Here is a 21,527-nt window from a genome sequence, read left to right as displayed (position 1 = left end):
CGCTCTCCCAGTCGTTATGATGGTATTCTTGACCGAAGCTGCTACTGTTTGGTCGAGTAGCTCCTCAACTGGCATCACGAGGCTGAGTGCACCCCGAAAAATGGCAACAGTGCATGGCGGCCTGGATGGTCACCCATCCAAGTGCCGACCACGCTAGTGTTGGATACATAACCCTTAATTCACTAGGTGTGGTCTCTCAGACAGCTCGAAAATTTTGGAACTCGCTCTCCAAGGCCTGTTGTGGTGGAATGCTTTTATACTCTCCCAACCCTCCTTAAATTGCCAAGCCTCTGATGTTTCGTTGTCGGTTGCGTTATCGCCTTCTGTGTTTACTGTTGACACGAGTTGTTGATAGGTGTTGGAGTCTCCTAGACGGCGCCTCGTGAACTACATACCTGTTTTTTTTTTCAATACGGTGCTGCGGGGGGTAGCCTTTGTGGTCTAAGGCACCTTGCCACAGTTCGTGCAGCTATCCCCGTCGGAGATCCGAATCCTCCCTCAGGCATGGGTGTGTGTTGTCCTTAGCCTAAGTTATTTTAAGTTGGATTAAATAAGTGTAAGCTTAGGGCCCAATGACCTTACCAGTTTTTGTCCCATGGGAACTTACCACAAATTTCAAAAAAATTTCAGATCGGTACTGTATAGCTCAAAATGTGTTGGCGCAAATGTGTCATTTTTAACTTTCCCGAGTTTGATGAAATCGTTAGTCGGTCTATGGAGGAAGGTGTCAGTGATATGGATCAAGGAATACACGAAAAAGACGACGATTTTACATTAGCCAGTTATCACAGTTCTGCTATCGAACAAAAATATCATTCAGAAGAAGAACTTCAGGAAAGTTGTGATGAGGATCTGTCTATTTCTTCAATGAAATACTTAAAGTGTCTGTTAAAACGGAATGTGTTCTGAGTGGTGATAAAAATGTAGTTCCCAGCAATGAATGTCAATTTGACAAATTTTCTTTGTATATCTAGCAGGTGGAATTTTTATGCGCAAATTTAAACCCTGGAATTTAGTTTCATTTGGATTTTTATTTGCTACAGAGCTCGAATAATTTTTCAGGATGTAAAATTCAGTACTCTAACAGTCCATTTATGAGTACTATTTAAAAGAACCACACAAAATTACGTGCTTTTGTGTGATAAATAGTAAAATGCTGCAGGCTTTGTTTAGTGTAATAAAATAAATTAGAAGCATTTAAACAACACTCAAATAATTGTTAAAATAAATGTTATATTGTATAAATTAAAAATTTCAAATGATTTTTGCCTTAAATCTCGGTTTAAACATAGGGGTTGTAGAGACCTCACCTCGTTACAGAAAAGTCATCTCACGAGTTGGTTAACATGGTTGTAATGCATATTTTATTAATGATCGTAAATTTCTTTTATGTGTGTTTCATATCAATAATAAGTCGACTTTATGATGTTGTTCATTATAAATAAGGAGTTATAGTATTTCAGATGATCGCTGACGTTGCTGCAAAAATTGTTTTTATATATTCATATGATCACTGTAACGTCATAGAAACCAAGGTTATTCTATAAGAATAAGAAGTTAGAAACGAATCCAGATGTCCTGTTGCACCTACGATTATCGATATTACAACACAATATATTTACAAAGTTCTTTGTCTCAGAAGGGTTAGTGTTTTGCTATGTTGTTTGGGTGAGTTGTCTGAGGCGGGTTGTTTATTTGAATCGTGTACACGTGTTCATTATCTTATATCTTTCGTGGTTGTGTGCTTGACAACAAAATGGTGATGCGAAAGTCTTTGCAAGGCTGCAATGGTTATCTTTGCCGTCATAATTGGTGGCTGTTACTGTTTGTTGCTGGTAGGGGAGTGTGTTAGTGAAAGATTCGTATAATATTTAAAAAATGAAGTTTCTGCGAAATTTAAGCAGAGCGTTACCCGGAAGTGATGTAAGTTTGAGGTGTGTGCGATAGTTTTATAAATTTTTTTAATGTACGGAAATATCTTACGACAGATGTTATGCCATTACTTTGCAGTCTAAAAAACCAAAATTTGGAATAATATGTGACATAGACGGTGTAATAACTAGAGGACGAAATGTGCTGCCAGCAGCGAAAGCCGCTTTCAATAAACTATGTGACGAACGAAAGAAACTAAAAGTTCCAATTGTATTTGTGACCAATGCGGGGAACTGCCTTAAAAGTACTAAGGCTGGACACCTTACGAACTGGCTGGAGTTAAATGTAAGTATTTCGCAACAAATGTAATTCAGATAATCATGCTTAAACCGAATGCAGTGTGAAAACCGAAACTAAAGTGTATGAAATTTATTTCGTATATTTTATATAAGTAAACGAACGTTGTGTCCTTGAAAACCTGTCTCTGGGTACATATGTAGGTGTTGTACATCATAATGGTGGTTTTGTGTAGATTGCCCTGTTGCGTAGCTCTAAGATTTTATCATCATTATTAATACACTTGTAATGAATTACGTTTTTGTCCCCTAAATCAACAGTCATTAGGCCTTATTGTTTTGTGGACGTAGTACAGAGAGAGATAATCGTGTCCTGTTTGCTTAGAACGGTCAAATGATATAAATAAATCGCAGCTGGACCTTTTGTTATATTTTTTATACTTGCAGTTATTCTACTTTAGTTCCTACAACAATGATATTTAGTTTTGAGGTGCGAATACAAGTAATGAAAATTATCTGTAAGATGAACAGCGGTGGAGTTTGGCAACGTTAATTCAAGTGCATAACCACAGTATCATACCTGGAACAAGTGAACTTTTGCAACTTGCAGTTTTTGCGTGATCATGTGTGTCAAAATTAACACTAGTAGTGTACACCTTTGAAGCTGTCACACCAACTGTACACCAGGGTCACATTGGCTCTCAGTTATTTGATGGAGAAATTAACCGAATATAAAATATTTTGTAACGAAATTGGTCGCTCCTATACTAAGTGCATTTTATTTCACCTCTGCCATGTACTTTCTCAGTCGATATTGGTATTAATGTATCCAAAATTCGAAACTATGTACAAACTATCATGAAGGAAGGATGAAACTTGAAAGTAATCCGGATCTAAATGCTTTATTTGTAGTTTAATTCAATGAAGATGCTGTTCATTTAATTCATTTACACAGATATTTTAAGGTGTTCTCAATTATTCCCAGATCTATTCATTAATTATTTCCACACTCTTGGAATATGGACTACAACACTAGTGGCAACTGGCCGACCTTTTCTGTTAGAGAGAGCCCTGTTACAGCAATGACAGTTCTTGTCTTGGATGGCTGTACTTTCATCACTGTCTGAAGATTCTGCAGACTGATTAGTTTTGTCATTATGACTGCTGCAGGAGCACCAGCTTCACCATCACTTTCATCAGGATGATGATTGAGTTTCTTTAATAATGCTTTCTGTATAGCATCCCCTATTAGTAAAATGTCACTTCAATACGTCATTTTCACGTAAATGTCCTTAATATCCAGAGATAGGACAGCTACACAGGGTCACAGTGACCCTTCAGAAAACATTTGTATCAAATTAATTAAACAACAAAGTCTCAAAACATTGAATGTCTCTCCTCTACTAGGTCTCACTCAATGCTGAATTTACATTGGTGACAGCAGACTGTTTATGTGCGATGTCACATGCACGGTAACAAACAAAGTAAACTCCGTGGTCAGTCTGACCCTAGTGTACACTTCTACAGTTAACATGAGCTAACCTTATTGTTAGTTATTAACTGCAAAGTATTTTGCTAACCATTACTGTGTGCGACCAGCACTTCTTTCCACCTGTTAGTGAGACTATGTGATTTACATTTGGAGAGAAACCCTAATGTCCAAAGGCTGTGTCTTATAAGTGCAACCACTTTTCTCAATTTTGTGTTGTCTTTATTCCTTGATAATTTTTACATTGTTACCTCCAGTAGGCTTGCGTCTTTCATTTTCTTTCTTATCCTACCATTGATTTTATTTACAATTTCCTTTCATCCAGTATATTCCATAAATACTTGTATTAAAACAAATTTCCAAAAGATTTTGTTTAAATTTTTATTGAATGGTTATGAAGTTCAATAATTGGTTTCTTTCAAAACATTGTCATTGAATTTTGCTTCTGTGCATCTGGTTCAAGTTAGCATTGTCCAAAGCCACATTTCTGTTGTTTCCAAGTACTTTTTTGGCATTCAGTGGCTTTCAGGTATGTGCAAGAGCCCATTGCAGATGAACATCTTGACAAATTATATTTTATTAAATGACTTGTTTGCTAATTGCTATCTTTCTTAAATAAAGTGCCTTCTGATCTGTGTTTCTGTTTTTGATTTAATTGCAGCAAATGTTATCTTCTGTAATTAATGTGGTTATTAACAAAATTTGTTATCTCTTTGTATTTTACTTCATTCAGTTTTGATACTGAGTAACTTTGTCATCTCCGATTTGCAAGTAACTTTGTCATCTCTGATTTGCCTGCTATCTTTTTTACTATTTTAAGTTCAAACTTTTTCAAATTTGTTAAATATTTAGGATGTCTATTGTAATCATTCTCTTCACTGGTAGTATCAGTAGTGACAGCAATATTATTTGCAAATCTTATGTGGAGAGTGGGAATTCTGTTTCACCTTGGTTCCAGGTATATTTGGCTCAAAGATCTTCTTAATTAAAGCTTATTCTAGAACCAAATGTTTAGGGTTCCATCCCCAGTCAGATCTAAGATTTTGATCTGTCACTTATTACTTCTTTCACTTCTGGAAATCGATGTTAATGTGAAAAATGTCAAATTGTGACCTATAATCAGATGTGTAATCAAGTTTGAAAGTCAGAGGAAGGCGATGGCAGGCTAAATTGCACTTACAGTGACAGCAGCTCTTGCATTGTGTGGGGATGTTGGTAATTTGTTGTTGGTGGTCATAGGAATTCAGCTAATAGTATATGGTAGCCAGTGGGAATCACCGAATCTAATGATTTCTCCCGAGAGAAGATAATTTATGAATTGATTACATAAAATGTCTGACAGGTAGCAAAGCAAGTTTTAAGTGTAATTTTCTAATTTAAAATCAGTTCTCTTGTGCGACCTTTTCTATTCCATTAATCATGTATGCAGCACAGGTGGTCAGTCCGCTTGAGTAGTAGTCTCAGAATTGTAGTAACAGGCTATTAGTCTGCTGTAAAACTTTCATCATGATCAACAGAGCAGAGGGAACATTTCAAAAGATCTTCTCTTTCTATATTCACAAGGAGTTGGGAGTTATTACTGGGTCCTTAAAAAAGTCTTAAACGACTTCACAATGGAGCACTTATAGCTGAAACTGCCACGTTGCACCAGGTAGGTAAGCTTCTAGGATGCAAGGCCTTAGGCAACTACCCTTTTGTGGCTGAACAACATGACACCCTTAACTTCAGTAAAGGTTTAGTTACCTGCTCCAATATAATGGAGATGGACACTGAGGAATTATGTGAAGAATGGAAAAACATGGATGTCACAGAAGAGCAGAACTACATAAGGATAGTCAACATCACATTTTAGTCTTCAACACTCCAGAATTAAATGAACATGTTCTTGCAGGCTATGTCTGTATTAAGGTTTGACCATTTGTTCCCAGCCCAATACAGTGCTTTGAATGCAAAAGATTTGGTCATACTACCATGGCATGTAATGAGAAGGATATGTCGGAATGGCTACTGGTCATGAAAAGGTATTGAAAATGAACAGATGGTCATGAGAGTAATGAAAAAGTAATATGACTCCTCAGCAGCTGACATAGTGAAGAGAGATTATTTTAAATTTGGGGAATATTCTGTAAAACAGCTGAAACAGTTCAACCCTAAGGAGGACAAACAATCACTTTCTGAGGAATTTGCAAAGTGCAAACCTTGTCTTCATTAAGTTCATACAGAAGCTGTTATGCATGTTTCATGGAAATGCTACAGTTGAGAGGCTTCTCTATTAACAAACAGTTGTTACTGTTAAATTTAACATTTGACTTCAATTTTATACTTTTATAATTGTTCTTTTAAGGAAAATTGTAAGTTTTGACTACATTATTATGTTAAAACTATTTTTATTTTAACTGATGTAATGAGAAGTGTATCTGAAAATAATCATGACCCATCCTAGGTGAGAGTTGAATGTGTCTATAGCATTTGATGAATGATATATGGTAGTGCAAGTCATATATAGTTAAATTATTCGTATTGATATACGGTTTAAGTGATAAAAGAATTATTACATTCAGCCCTCAACTGGCTTTTGGGCTCATTAAAAAAAATGTTTTTGTTATTTTATTTTCGAGAAGTCTTGCATTTAACTAAAGAGGTTATGGAAAAGGACTGAAAAGGTCATGGAAAATTGATAGAAACCTTGTCTGTATGGACATTCTGAAGGTCCAGCTCATGAATCGGGCAACTTCTGAGCACTTCCTCTGAAATTTATAAACTGCTCCAGGATAAAGCAGTATGGAGCAGTAAGTGTGGTGTTTATAACCAGGAAAGTAATAACCTGCCCAAGGGAAAGGGGGGCGGGGTGGAAGCTGCACGTGACCCTGAAACCATTTGAAAGCTTTCAGCGAAGGACTTGGAACGTCATCTTCATACCACTGCACACATCAGAGACTCACTAAGCCATGCCCTCTACCCACACAATCAGTGCTGCCTGTGAGGAAAAATGCAAAATAAAAAGCCATCCAAAATCAAAGAAAGTGGCAGCTAAACCATCATATCAGTGAGCAGTCACCCTTTCCAATGGTGATTTCACTATCAAGGGTATTGATATCTGTATAGGGGAACCAGAGACCCAGACACCATCTAATGCACCCCTCTGATCTCTCAGGTAAAGCATCACCGCTGTGGGAGAAGAGCAAAGACAACCATCGCTAATCACTGGCTCCCACAGGGACTTCTGTATTGTAGTGGAGGTTAAATGGATACCAGCTGCATTTGGAAGAATTGTAACTCTTGGTCCAGGAGAGACCATTCTGGATCTGCGTACAAGAAACTCAATTTAGTCACAAACTCACCTGCTAGGGGCTACCGGCCCTACGGGAATGTCGATCGTACTAGGAAGGCAGTGGTAAGGGTGGGATGCCTGTTTTCATTGATGACAGATGTCACTCTTCTGCTGTTCCTCTTACCTCAGACAAGTAGTTGCAGTGGAAGTTTTCACACCAGCTAAAATCACTGTGTGTTCTTTATATCTTCCACACTGTGATCTATTGGCTTGTGCAGGTACACTGACAGAACTCTTCTGGGTATTCCCTCAACCATTCCTCCTCGTGGAGGCTTCAGTGCAAACGATGTGCTTTGGGCTTGACTACCACTTGCTCCAGGGCTCAAAGTATCGAGTACCTTGTCCATTCAAAGAATATCAGCCCTTTGAACTGTAAGTCAGATGCTACACTTTTCCACAGCTACAGGGTTATCTTCAGCCATTGACCTTTGCTTTTGCTCCCCAACTATTACAGACTCAGTTTAGTGGGAAATGGCCACAGATTTGCACTCCAGTGACCACTTTCTGGCATGGATTCTTCTGCTGACGTGGGTGATGGTGGACAGGAGACTGCAAACGTGAATGGTTCAAATGGTTAATTTGCTGCAGTACAGTCAGCAAGCCATTTTGAAACAAAAGGATTGTGCCTAGGGGATGATGGACCATATCACATGTGAGATCCAATGCGCTGCCACAGATTCTATTCCTCTGTCTAGTGATCATGTTGAATGACAGCCTGTCCCTTGGGGGGATGACGAGTGTTGCTCGGTATAATCAGAACCAGGTGCACAGTTTTGTGTAAAATCAAATGCCATCCAACTACGGAAAACCTTTGGGCCTTCAGTTCTGCGAGAGCACAAGCAAGGTGCATGATAAAAGAATGGAACAGGAACTCATGGAAGGAATTTATAACATCTGTCAATCAGACAACTTCCATTACACAAGTTTAGGAATCAATAAGGAGGATTTCAGGCATAGTCGCTGAAACTTCCCTCGCAGCCGTGTTGAGAAATGGTTTATCGATGGGTGTACTTAGAGACATTACTCAGGTTTTTTGCCGAACACTTTGTTACCATTATGGTGTCATTCAGACAAACTCCTGAGTTCCAGACATTCTTTAGAATTGTAGAGATGAGAAGGCTTTGCTCCTCATACAAAGAGGGGATTCACAATCTTCCGTTCTCCATGTGGCAAATGGAGTTTGTTCTATCCACAACCAGAGGCACTGCTCCACTGCTGGGTCAGACTCATTATGTCATGCTCTGTTATCTTTGTCCTGGACTCAAAGGCAAGTTCCTATCTTGTTTCAGACAGATCTGCTGTGTATGACACCACTTGGAGGTACAACATCCTTCTCTTCTGGAAACCAGTCAAGGATCATATCAACCCTAGCAGTTACTAAAGTGTAGCCTTACGAGTAGTATGGATAAGTCCCTAGAGTGAGTGGTCACCCTGTGCATCATCTAGATTCTGGTTCCTTATGTCACCTGTGCTATTCCCAGTGCAGTCTCAGGTGCAGTCTTTCTGTCCATGACAACTTAATTCTACTGGAGACGATAGTACAGGAGTTGTGTCTTATGCCGAAACTATTTAGTCGGTGTATATTTGACCTTGAAAAGGTGTATGACACCACTTGGAGGTACAACATCCTTCTCAAACGTCATGAATAGGGACTGTCTAGATGTCAGCTGCTTCTTATTCAGTCCTTCCTCAAGGGCAGGTCTTCTCACTATTGCTTTGGTGATACCTTGTGTGTCCTCTTTCCTTGGGAGAATGGGGTTCCTCAAGACATAATCAGTGTCGTATTGTTTGCAATCACTACCAGTGATGTGTCCTCTGCAGTCAGAAGGCATGTGAAGAGTTCTTTGTTTGTGGATGACTTCGTGATCTTCTGCTGTTCCTCCTATCATACAGTGACAATGACCATCAGGAGGCTGGAAACTTGAACCACTAAAACTGGCTCTGAGCACTATGGGACTTAACATCTATGGTCATCAGTCCCCTGGAACTTAGAACTACTTAAACCTAATTAACCTAAGGACAGCACACAACACCCAGTCATCACGAGGCAGAGAAAATCCCCGACCCCGCCGGGAATCGAACCCTGGCGTGGGAAGCGAGAACGCTAACGCACGACCACGAGCTGCGGGCACTAAAACTGGTTTTAGGTTCACACTAGAAAAGGCTATTTGTCAGTTTTAATCATGCTTATTGAGATTTTAACCACCTGAACTCATGATAGGGGAATGTATTTTAAATTTTAAAGACAATGTGCACCTATTGGGTCTGACATTGGACATGTATGTACCTGAAAGGCCTGCAGATGAAGAACATCAAGTCATTGAATATTCTGAAATGCATCAGTAAAACCACTCCTGGTGTGGTGGCACCACCTTGTGGCACGGCAGGCCCAAGAAATCTTAGCGTTACCTCAGTCATTGGCGTTTATTGTGGCAGTCCATTTCAACTTTGAGCGGCTGCTCAGGAATTGACTTTGTGCGCACAAGCCATTTTGAATCCGTTCTACCCACTTCCTCACATATCTGGATACAGCAGGCCTCTGAATATGCAGTTACAAATGGAGCAAATGGCTGCTTTGGTGTACTCAGATGCCCAAAGTGATTTGAAGCCTGACACAGTCCAAGATAACGTGTACTCCAGATTACTGTTTTACAAATATGTTTTCTTAGATTTTGAATACATAACACAGTTTTATTGTTGTGTATATTTACGGATTCCAACAAGGGAGTGCACTCAGTTGCTAAGTTGTTCAGCTGTTTTCCTGATAGGGTTCTCCAAGTATATGTTCTTGAATAATTTATAAATTATGATAAGGAGCTATGCAGTAATATGACGGATGGTACTGGAGTGGATTTGGTGGCATCACGGTACAAAGTTTCTCATTTGTTCTGACTTGTTGAGTGTGCTAAAAGTGGTCCACCGCATGAGCCAGTAAACCAGTTGATTCATGTCCTTTGCGACACCCTACAACAGATCCAACCCAGAGACAAGAAGGTAGTCTTTTGCCAGGTATCTGTGCACATTGGGATACAGAGAAATAGCACGGCCCACAAAACAACCAAAGAAATATGTAGAGATGGTGTTGTATGTCAGTGTGCCATTTCTGTGCATGCTGACATCTCATTGTCTGATAGAAGAAAAATGCATCTATGGGAAAGCAAATGGTTGGAAGTGATGAGTGACAAACTGTGCTGACTCAAATTGACCATGCAGGTATGGTGTACTTCATTGTCCATCAACACGTGGATATTTCCTCTGGCTAGAAGATCCCCAACACTCTGTGAAGTTTTTGGTGTGACACTTTCAATTTAGCATGTTTTGGCTATGTGTGTTTTATATACTGACATAGGGACAACCATCAATTAGGCTGAAGATCTGCCCACCATCCTCGCCGATGCCAACACCAGCGTAACAAAAGTTTTGAAATGTGCTGGGGAGGAGAGGTCACTGTCCTGTGACTGGATACATAGCCTAGGCAGTTTACCATTTTTATTATTTGATTTTCAGTGTCATAGCTGAGTATATCAAGATGGCAGAATTTTATAATTGATAGGGGCCTTTAACACATTTAAGCAACTCCTCTTGTGGGACAGCTTTTGTGTCGACCCCCTCTCCTCCACCCATGACAGTGGCATGCTGGCACTTCATAAGGGTGCTGATGATGGGCATGATGTTGAGCACCCCACAAACATCATGATTATCATCAGGTTAAGTCCATTTTAGAATGTCCATATAGTGGGATTGAATAGCAGGCAATGACCGCAATACAGGTGGGCGCTGATGATAGCCTGTGGTAACATCTTATCCACTTTGATAGGGGCACCGCTTGCACTGGCGTAGAGGGGTGTGTCCATAGGGCTTCTATTGGTTTGTGGCTGTGACTGATGTGTGGCTGGCTCTGGTGGCAGTACTTTTAATGTCTGGTACCAAGTTTGGAACTATGACCTGTGCGACGGGGCAGTAAAAATAAAGAATGTGCATATACAAAATGTTGGTCAAAAAATGTTATTGCAAATTTTGGCTCTCACGTAAGTCTCAGGGGATGATTTCCACACTTGGTGCATTAGTACACTTCCACACCTGCACATTTGTTATAGTTTTTGAATTAATTATTCACTCAGACATAAGTACAGTTTGTGCTAGGGAACAAGAATTAGGCGATTATTATACTAAAAATCAGTTTTTCATGTCACTGTTCAATCACTATTTATCAGCGTTGTCCTTTTCTTTCACACAATGAAATTAGCACTGGTGAGATGGTTTACAGTTTTACTTTAATAATAATTTGACTCTGAGCCCCCAATAGCAGTAATGTAGGCTGCTATAATCAAAAGTTATTCAATCAATTTGAACGGAACCACAAGTCCCACTGTCCTCTTTGTTCTAACAGTTTTGGCGCGAAATCACAGTTTGCCACATGTTCACTTACGACGATGTATACCTCGTAAATCGCACTCGCACAAATACTCGTAGCACTTCCAGTTCACCAAATTCTATACTTGAACTATTAAACAATACTCTTTGTCGAAATAAATCTGTGTGAAAAAGAATTCTCAAATGACCACATTTGCCACCCTCAAGTGGGGCTTGCTCGCCAACCACCCTCCGAAACGACTGGCCCCTGGTCAGCCACGTTAAAGGTGGGAGCCCCTCCACGCTCGCACAAGCATGGTGACCAACTCAAAAGGTCTACTGTCACCTCTGCATTGTTAGTAATTAGAATCGAGGACATCGCAGGAGTGAGGAACTGCGATGTTGTCCGTACATCTGGGTAAGGTTACCCATTAATATGGGTGATAGAAGTGGTCGAAAAAGCTTGACAGAATCAAGATTGTAAGAAGAGCAGTTTTTAAGGGCAGAGGAGAAAAAAGTGCCAAGACGAAAAAAGAACCTCTGCGACAGTGTCAGGTTGGGTAGTAAGGGCAGTAGCGGTTTCTTGCTATCTGCGACAGATCGTGCAAGGTAAGGTTATGTTAGGGTTGGGTATCATGCATCAGTACCATAGGAGCAATACCAGATTCTCATAGAATGATCAGTCCTGTCAAGGAGGTGAGCGCTGCTGCTGCTGGCGCCGATGGCGTCTCCTGAGCCAGTTGCAGCTACTCCTCCTCCTATCTTGCTGCGTGTTCCGGTAGCTGCAGCTGTGCTTGTACGGATTCTCCTGGACCTGCTGCAGTGGCTTCTTGCCTGCAACAAGGAAATTAGTGCGGCAACGCGTGCGTTGCCATTACGCCCTCTGCTGCGCTGTGTTGTCAGTGATTTGGCAAAGCTTCATCAGGCTGGTTGCTGAACAGTGGCAGCCTGCCGCCATTTGGCCTCATCCTCCTCTACTGCCTGGCGCAGCTCTGCCGCATCTGAGCCTTGAGGAGTTCCGCTTGTTCCGTGAGCTGCACTGGTTGAGCTTCGGAGACGTGCATGCCGCTTTCTCGCGCAGTCGCGATAAGGGCTGCCTCTTTGGCTCCTTGCCCCCTTGTGGGGTCCGTCCCCACGGCAGTCGGCGTCGCCTCCGATGCTGCCGTGGCGGCGGTTGTCTTCTTTGTACCCCTCACCTGCGGTGCTATTGGGGCAGCCGCTGGGACAGGCACGCGAACGTCCTGCGAGGTCACAGGAGTGTTCACAGGTTTGGCAGCACAGAGGCCTTGGGCGAAGACTGCACGCAATTGCCTCAAGGCCTCTTCTTTCTCTGCCGCCATGATGACTTTATGGGCTGCTGTGGCCTCCTTCATGGCGGTTTCGAGTTCGAGGCCACAGTTCTTCTCGGGAGCATGAGCTGCATCCCAACTGCCCATTTCCGAGCAGTCCTCCCTGCCCCTGGCAGGTGGAGCTGCTACTGCGTCGTCCCTCAGCTGCGCCGGGCTGGTCTGCGCCCTACATCGTTTCCGACATTGTCTTCTCTTCTTCTGCTGCGTTGGTGCAGCCGCGGACGCCTTGATGCCTTTGGCCTAATTGCGGCTTGAGAAAGCCGGGCAACTGCGCCACCTGGCGACGTGCAGGCTGCCACACCGGACGCAAGTCGGCAGAACGTTACTGCCACAGTCGCAGGCACGGCTGTCGTGGTCGAATGAGCACTTAATGCACTGGGCCGCGTTGCGGCAATACTTCACGACAACTGATCGAGGTGGCGCAGTGGTTAGCACACTGGACTCGCATTCGGGAGGACGACGGTTCAATCCCGTCTCCGGCCATCCTGATTTAGGTTTTCCGTGATTTCCCTAAATCGCTTCAGGCAAATGCCGGGATGGTACCTTTGAAAGGGCACGGCCGATTTCCTTCCCCATCCTTCCCTCACCCGAGCTTGCGCTCCGTCTCTAATGACCTCGTTGTTGACGGGACGTTAAACACTAATATCCTCCTCCTCCTCCTTCACGACATGGCCCTCGCCCTAGCACCTGAAGCACTGGGGCTGGGGGTCCACTGCGGTCAGGAGAGCTTCTGTCGTAACCGGGAAGCCCAGTAACTTCCACAAGTCGAAGATATCGCTCCCGCCGTCGGCCATTTGCATGGTCAAGGCAAAGAGCGGTGCCCTCTTCTTGTTGGTCCGGTTGTACGACCTTGCGGTTGCATTACAAAACCCGGCTCGCAGCAGCCCTTCCCGGACCGCAGCCTCGTCACAGCACCGAGGTACCCCCCTGAGGAGTGCCTTGGTCATCTTCATCCTTCCTATGGAAGGTGCCTTCTCACGCGCCAGCGGCACGTCGACAATTTGGTCAGCCACTGCGACCTCGATCGCCCCGTGGTCAGCCACGTTTGCAGCTCGAATGCAGATCAGCGAGTCTGTATCGACAGACTCATAGACCACCTCGTTCTTAGCGCAATTCGTCATAGTGTCAAACAGCACTGTCCACCCGCCTTTTTTCACTTGACATACAAAGGGGGACAGGCCGCGACTTGTCTTGTCGGGAATTCCTTGCTTGGTCGGCAGACTCAGTGAGTTGCACAACCGAAGGACCCTTCGTAGCGGCAGGTTTCCTCTGCGTGTACTTCTTTCCCATGCTGCGGGGCGCAGAACACGACAATCTGCAGGCGTTGTGAAAACAACACACGACAATTTGCTTCCCGCGGCACCCACAGCACAGAAATCTCTTCACGAGCTCTCAACGGCCGAGTAAGCGTAGTGCGCAACACAGCTTGCTTATATAGGCTCAGACATCACCCCCCCCCCCCCCCCCCCGTTATGCAAGTACCACTCTCACCAGTTAAGGTTACAAATTTTGATACATCATCCCTCGACAGAAATAAGTACACCATTGGAACCTCGCTAAAAAGTACATCTTATTTACTATATTACATTAATTTCTAGGATTATTCTATTGCCCATAAATCAAGTTTTAGGTTTTGCAAAATTTCACCACTTAGCGCAAATTTGTTTGTTGACATCTGTGCTGCAAAGTTTTAACATAGAACTGCACATAGCACCTTTTTAGACGTGATATATAGTGATCTACACACTGCGCTGCTCAAAATCTTCATATCTATAATAATTAATTAATTATGTGTGATAAATGTTAATAATAATTTGCAAACAATGAAAACTCTTGCAAGTTAAGTGTATACTATAACTTAACTAGTTTAGAATATGTGTGATGCCACCCAAAATATTATATAGTGCCGTTCTTTACGTCATGAATTTTCTATTGAATTTTATAAACAATTTTCCCTCAAACTTTGTTTATTGCTCTTTGCGGGTTTAATTATTTATGAATCTTATTATATGACTATGGCACTCAGTCCACTATGACGAAACGTTTTTAATGAGTGCTCGCTCATCTCTGTAAGTTGTTATTTACTATTTTTATTAATCTTTCAGTATTGGTGATATTAACCGATTTTGAGGTTACTATAACTCTTGCGTCTCGTGACTTGAAATAAATATCGATCTTTCAGAAGGTGTATATTGCTGACCACAATCCACTGCCGCATCGCTCTTCACCGTAAGTTACATAGTTTTTGCGTAATGTGTGAAAAACCAAACAATGCCCCAAGCTGCAGGCCACGTGGTTGCCGAGCCGCGGGCGCGGCACATGCTTCCACGAATCGCACACTGTGTAGCGCGCTCGCTCTCCACAAAGCAATCCTTGCATACTAGAAACATCCATCTTGTAACGGGGGTTTGTACCATCACACCTGACATGCCTGGCATGCTGTCTGTGACAAACAACACATGCCTCCTCCTCCTCCTCCTGCTCCCCCCCCCTGCCCCCCCCCCCCCCCCCCCCAATCCTCCTCACTGTCATTGCGTACTGGCGTTGCTGGTAACAACGGCTGGGAAGGCTGGGAAGTGGTATGGATGCACGTGTCACTAAGGAGGCAGTAGCTAATGGCAAGTTCCTGCCTGCATCCAGACATTTATTTTGCAAGTGAATGAGAACACTGACCGAGAAACCTGTCATAGGGTGCACACCATACCCAGGGACGGAGTATCTTCTGGCACTGGCAATGACGCAGTGGTGACTGGTGGGTCATCGGAGGCATGCAGAAAGGCAGCAGTTCAGATAGGACCAGATCTCCACAGGAGGGGCTGCTGACTGCGGTGACTACGGCAGTGGCACTTCAACATCCATGGGCTCCCTGCAAGCACTGGCAGCACAAGACCCTAGGGAGATGAAGGCAGTTATGCTGCAAGATTATGTGGGATGCTGTCTCTGAAACTGAGAAAGCTGCAGCAGGATCACATAGCCAACAGAAGTGGAGCTGATTCTGAAGCTCTGTGCAGCCCAGACAAACACTGTGCAAGATAAAGGGGGAAGGGGCAAGACTTGAATGATAATGCTCGATTCACAGTGTTTGTTTCTGCTGAAGACTGGTAAAAATATATGATCAGTGACATTAAATTTGGTATGCTGTGGAAGAGGGGCTGACTTCTGTGGCGGATGTAGTGGTGTTCTGCGTCAGTGTGCACGCAACAGTTTTGAAGGCGACTTGCTGCTGCGTGACTGGTAACAGTATGAGGACAGGAAAGTCATTAAAGTTTGCTCTGGTGTGTTGGAGCCACATGACTTGTCCATTTGCTGCTGAAATGTAATCACAAAGTGTTCTGCTTCACCGTTAGATTGCAGATGGAATAGTGCGCTTGTCGCATATTGAATGCCATTGCTTGAGTCTGCCGATGTAAACTGTGGTCCATTATCTGAGACTATGACCTTCATTACAGAAAACTGATGTGAAAGTTTTGATAGTACTTGCTGTTGGGGTCAGATGCATTGGTACAACAAATGGAAATTGCTATAAACATGTACAACAATTTGCCAATCGCTGTTCCTAAATAGACCCACAGAATCATCGTGTAATCTCTGCCAAGGGGTGCTGGGCCATTCAGAGAACCTTTGAGGTTGAGCAGCCTAGTGCCTCTGCACAAGCATGACAGTGAAAGGTGAACTGTTCAATCTGTGAGCCCATCCCTGCCCTGCAAGCTGGCTTGCTGCTTTGTACGAACTATGCCCCAATGGCCTTGATGCAAAAGACGAGGAACTTCCCTATATAAAGAGCATGGAACTATCACACGTGATTGATCACTATCTGCATGAAACAGAGTGATATCCTATTGTTGAGCCAAGATTTGCTGAAGTGCAAAGTATTGACAAACCACAGGACTGCGAACAGCTTCGATAGTGTGTGCCCAACCAGTGCGGATATACTGCAGCATAACTGTGGTTTGGGATACACTGCCATTGCCTGAGCGATCCAGTGGTGATAGATGGTGATTGCACGTCAATATGGAAACAAGAGTCTTCAAATGCAGCAACTACTGTATTGTTGCCAACTGTTAACTGAGTGAGGGTGTGTCCTTTGGAATGTCTGGCTGTTGATCTGTACATGATTTCATAGTGGTAAATTTACAAAAATCAAATACCAGCATTTGAGCTTTTGCACTGTGCGTGGAGGAACTGACTGAGAAGGACTGAACAACAACATCAGTGGCTTATGATCTGTCACTAAGTGGAGCTTCCATCCATAAAGGTACTGGTGGAATTTTTTCACAGCTTAGATAATGGCAAGAGCCACCACCTCTAGCTGATAATAATTGCACTGAGCCTTGGTCAAGAGCTTGGATGCAAAAGGAATCGGTTCGACCTTATAGCCAACTCTGTGTGAGAACACTGCACCGGTCCCGTACGAGGAAGCATCGACTGCTAGCATGTCTGGCTTAGCGGGGTAAGAATGAAGCAAACAACTATCACTCAAAAATGCTCCCTTCAATCACTGATAAGCAATTTGACACTGCCAAGTTCATACAAAAAGAACATTTTTCTGGTATAGCTTGGAATTCACGTATGTTACAAGGCACTGGGAGTCACAAATTGCAGTTAATTGAGACTGGGGAGGATGGATGGCCTGAGCATTGATGAGATGGCCTAGGTATTGCACTCGATTTCAGTTTGAGAGAAAGAAGTTTGTTGCACTTGAGACCATCAGCAGAGAGAACTTGAAATAAACTTGTCAGATTAGGAAGATGTTCATCGGGACAACATCCAAAAACCACATTATCATCTAAATAGTTTGTGCACGAAGGCACTTAGCAGTCAGCCGATACAGATATCTCTGGTAAATAGCAGATGCTGAAGCACTGTCAGAGGGCAAATGCAAAAGCTAGAATAGCCCTACATGTATATTGGTCACAAAAAAATTTTGAGCCTGTCCATTCAGCGGAATGTACAACTAGGCATCCCGTACATCCATTGCAGAGAAGAAGCAAGCCGCTCCTAGCTTATAAATCAGTTCATCAATCTGTGGTAATAGAAATGAGTTAATTGCTGTTCAGGGACCCACAATTGATTTGAAATCAGCACAAAATCTTAAGTTTCCATACAGTTTCCTGATGACTTGAAAGAGGAGATTTTCACCGACTGCCTGCTACTGGAGCAATTACACCTTTGTCCTGCCAATTCAACAATGTTTGTCTTACTTGATTTCTGATAGCCTGAGGGATGGGCCATGCCCAATAAAATCAAGGTTGCGCATTTTTCTTCATTGGTTGCTTTGCCTAGGCTATCTAGAAAAAGTTCACTGAATTCTGCACAATGTTTTGAATTACTATCTTGAGGTACAGAAGAATTAACAGAGAGTACATTGTCCTTAACATGCATTCTGAAAAGATGGAATGAATCAATACCAAAAATGTTTTGACTGTCTTTTGAACCCAATACTGTGAAAGAAACTGTCTTTGTGACATTGGGAAAAGCAGCAGGCAGGCGGCAGACAATAAAAACGGAGGTGTCAATGGATATTGTAAGCTGAGAGAGTTGTCTGTGACTTGCACAATATAGTCTTTCCTAACAGTTGATACATGTGTTGTTCAAAATTATCACTGAGACTCCTGAAAGTAACTACAAGCCATGTTGCGATTAGCAATCTGCAAAATGACAAATAGTTTGTTTGCTTATCGGTGAATAGGAGAAGAGTTCTGAGAATTCTTCAACCTTGACGTGGCTTTGAAAGTACGACATTGGCTTTCATACACTGATATTTGGTCTAAGGAACATACTGCTTGTGGGACTTTTGCTTTTGTAAACACACTGATTGTACATTGCCTCAATGTAAACACATTGCGTCAAGACAGGGGCAGGTCTGCAGCTTGTGTGACATAATTTAACACTGCGTACTGTCTGCTTAACACACTGCTGTATTTGTGTATGGCACTGCCCTGGCTGTAATTTGGGATGATGTGTTGTCTGACCTGTTTGCTATCAACTACTACACTAGTGTGAGGAGAGTCAATGTGTATCACAGCAATGTCGTAAGAGTTGTGTGACTCAATCAATTCTAACACTTGATTTAAACTGGGACCCAGGTACTTAAGTATTGTTCCCTGATTGTAGTGTCAGACTCATTCTGGGTGATAGTGTCTCGAATCATGGTGTTACTATAATATGTGACACATTTGTCATAAACTTGCAATCTACATCTACATTTATACTCCGCAAGCCACCCAACAGTGTGTGGTGGAGGGCACTTTACGTGCCACTGTCATGTAAAATTAGAGAGATTAGAGCGCGCACGGAGGCTTTCAGACAGTCGTTCTTCCCGCGAACCATACGCGACTGGAACAGGAAAGGGAGGTAATGACAGTGGCACGTAAAGTGCCCTCCGCCACACACCGTTGGGTGGCTTGCGGAGTATCAATGTAGATGTAGATGTAGATTTCCTCCCTTTCCTATTCCAGTCGCGTATGGTTCGCAGGAAGAATGACTGCCGGAAAGCCTCCGTGTGTGCTCGAATCTCTCTAATTTTAAATTCGTGATCTCCTCGGGAGGTATAAGTAGGGGGAAGCAATATATTCGATACCTCATCCAGAAACGCACCCTCTCGAAACCTGGACAGCAAGCTGCACCACAATGCAGAGCGCCTCTCTTGCAGAGTCTACCATTTGAGTTTGCTAAACATCTCCGTAACGCTATCACACTTACCAAATAACCCTGTGACGAAACGCGCCCCTCTTCTTTGGATTTTGTCTATCTCCTCTGTCAACCCGACCTGGTACGGATCCCACACTGATGAGCAATACTCAAGTACAGGTCGAACGAGTGTTTTATAAGACACCTCCTTTGTTGATGGACTACATTTTCTAAGGACTCTCCCAATGAATCTCAACCTGCCACCCACCTTACCAACAATTAATTTTATATGATCATTCCACTTCAAATTGTTCCATACACATAGTCCCAGATATTTCACAGAAGTAACTGCTACCAGTGTTTGTTCCGCTATCATATAATCATACAATAAAGGATCCTTCTTTCTATGTATTCACAATACATTACATTTGTCTATGTTAAGGGTCAGTTGCCACTCCCTGTACCAAGTGCTATCCGCTGCAGATCTTCCTGCATTTCGTCGCAATTTTCTAATGCTGCAACTTCTCTGTATACTACAGCATCATCCACGAACAGCCGCATGGAGCTTCCGACACTATGTCCTAGGTCATTTATATATATTGTGAAAAGCAATGGTCCCATAACACTCCCCTGTGGCACGCCAGAGGTTACTTTAACGTCTGTAGACGTCTCTCCATTGAGAACAACATACTGTGTTTTGTTTGCTAAAAACTCTTCAATCCAGCCACACACCTGGTCTGATATTCCGTAGGCTTTTACTTTGTTTATCAGGTGACAGTGCGGAACTGTATTGAACGCCTTCCATAAGTCAAGGAAAATAGCATCTACCTGGGAGCCTGTATCTAATATTTTCTGGGTCTCATGAACAAATAAACCCAGTTGGATCTCACACGATCGCTGTTTCCGGAATCCATGTTGATTCCTACACAGTATATTCTGGGTTTCCAGAAATGACATGATACGCGAGCAAAAAACATGTTCTAAAATTCTACAAAAGATCGATGTGAGAGATATAGGCCTATAGTTTTACGCATCTGCTTGACGACCCTTCTTGAAAACTGGAACTACCTGTGCTCTTTTCCAATCATTTGGAACCTTCTGTTCCTCTAGAGACTTGCGGTACACGGCTGTTAGAAGGGGGGCAAGTTCTTTCACGTACTCTGTGTAGAGTCGAATTGGTATCCTGTCAGGCCAGTGGACTTTCCTCTGTTGAGTGACTTCAGTTGCTTCTCTATTCCTTGGACACTTATTTCAATGTCATCCATTTTTTCGTTCGTGTGTGGATTTAGAGAAGGATCTGCAGTGCAGTCTTCCTCTGTGAAACAGTTTTGGAAAAGGGTGTTTAGTATTTCAGCTTTACGCGTGTCATCCTCTGTTTCAATACCATTATCATCCCAGAGTGTCTGGATATGCTGTTTCGATCCACTTACTGATTTAACGTAAGACTAGAACTTCCTAGGATTTTCTGTCAAGGCTGTACATAGTATTTTACTTTCGAATTCACTGAACGCTTCACGCATAGCCCTCCTTACGCTAACTTTGACATCGTTTAGCTTATGTTTGCCTGAGAGGTTTTGGCTGCGTTTAAATTCGCAGTGAAGCTCTCTTTGCTTTCGCAATAGTTTCCTAACTTTTTTGTTGAACCACGGTGGGTTTTTCCCGTCCCTCACAGTTTTACTCAGCACGTACCTGTCTAAGATGCATTTTACGATTGCATTGATTGCATAGATTCCATAAACACTCAAGATTGTCAGTGTCTGAACAGAAATTTTTGTTTCGATCTGTTAGGTAGTCTGAAATCTGTCTCCTATTACTCTTGCTAAACAGATAAACCTTCCTCCCTTTCTTTATATCCCTATTTACTTCCATATTCAGGGATGCTGCAGAGGCCTTATGATCACTGATTCCCTGTTCTGTGCTTACAGAATCGAAAAGTTCGGGTCTGTTTGTTATCAGTAGGTCCAAGATGTTATCTCCACAAGTCAGTTCTCTGTTTAATTGCTGGAGGTAATTTTCGGATAATGCACTCAGTATAATGTCACTCGATGCTCTGTCCCTACCACCTGTCCTAAACATCTGAGTGTCCCAGTCTATATCTGGTAAATTGAAATCTCCACCTAAGACTATTACATGTTGTGGAAATTTATGTGAAATTTATTGATTTTCTCTCAGTTGTTCTGCCACTAATGCTACTGGATCGGGAGGTC

The 21,527-nt window shown here is 42.7% G+C and overlaps 1 protein-coding gene across 2 annotated transcripts in view; it reads left to right on the top strand.

Moving 5' to 3' along the window:
* Positions 1–1,654: 1,654 nt before the first annotated feature.
* Positions 1,655–21,527, top strand: part of LOC126470016 (haloacid dehalogenase-like hydrolase domain-containing 5) — a 122,330-nt gene continuing 102,457 nt past the window's right edge. Inside the window, exons 1-2 of one of the 2 annotated variants that reach the window (XM_050097492.1) lie at positions 1,655–1,923; positions 2,011–2,217. In XM_050097492.1, coding sequence (XP_049953449.1) covers positions 1,879–1,923; positions 2,011–2,217 — 252 coding nt within the window. In that variant the 5' untranslated portion in view covers positions 1,655–1,878. The remainder of the gene's footprint in view (positions 1,924–2,010; positions 2,218–21,527) is intronic. The other variant, XM_050097491.1, reaches the window with a different exon arrangement.

This window comes from Schistocerca serialis, chromosome 3, assembly GCF_023864345.2.
Source record: "Schistocerca serialis cubense isolate TAMUIC-IGC-003099 chromosome 3, iqSchSeri2.2, whole genome shotgun sequence".
Lineage (NCBI taxonomy): Eukaryota > Metazoa > Arthropoda > Insecta > Orthoptera > Acrididae > Schistocerca > Schistocerca serialis.
The sequence above is the reverse complement of the archived record's forward strand: the minus strand, read 5'-3'. Positions and strand labels throughout refer to the sequence as shown.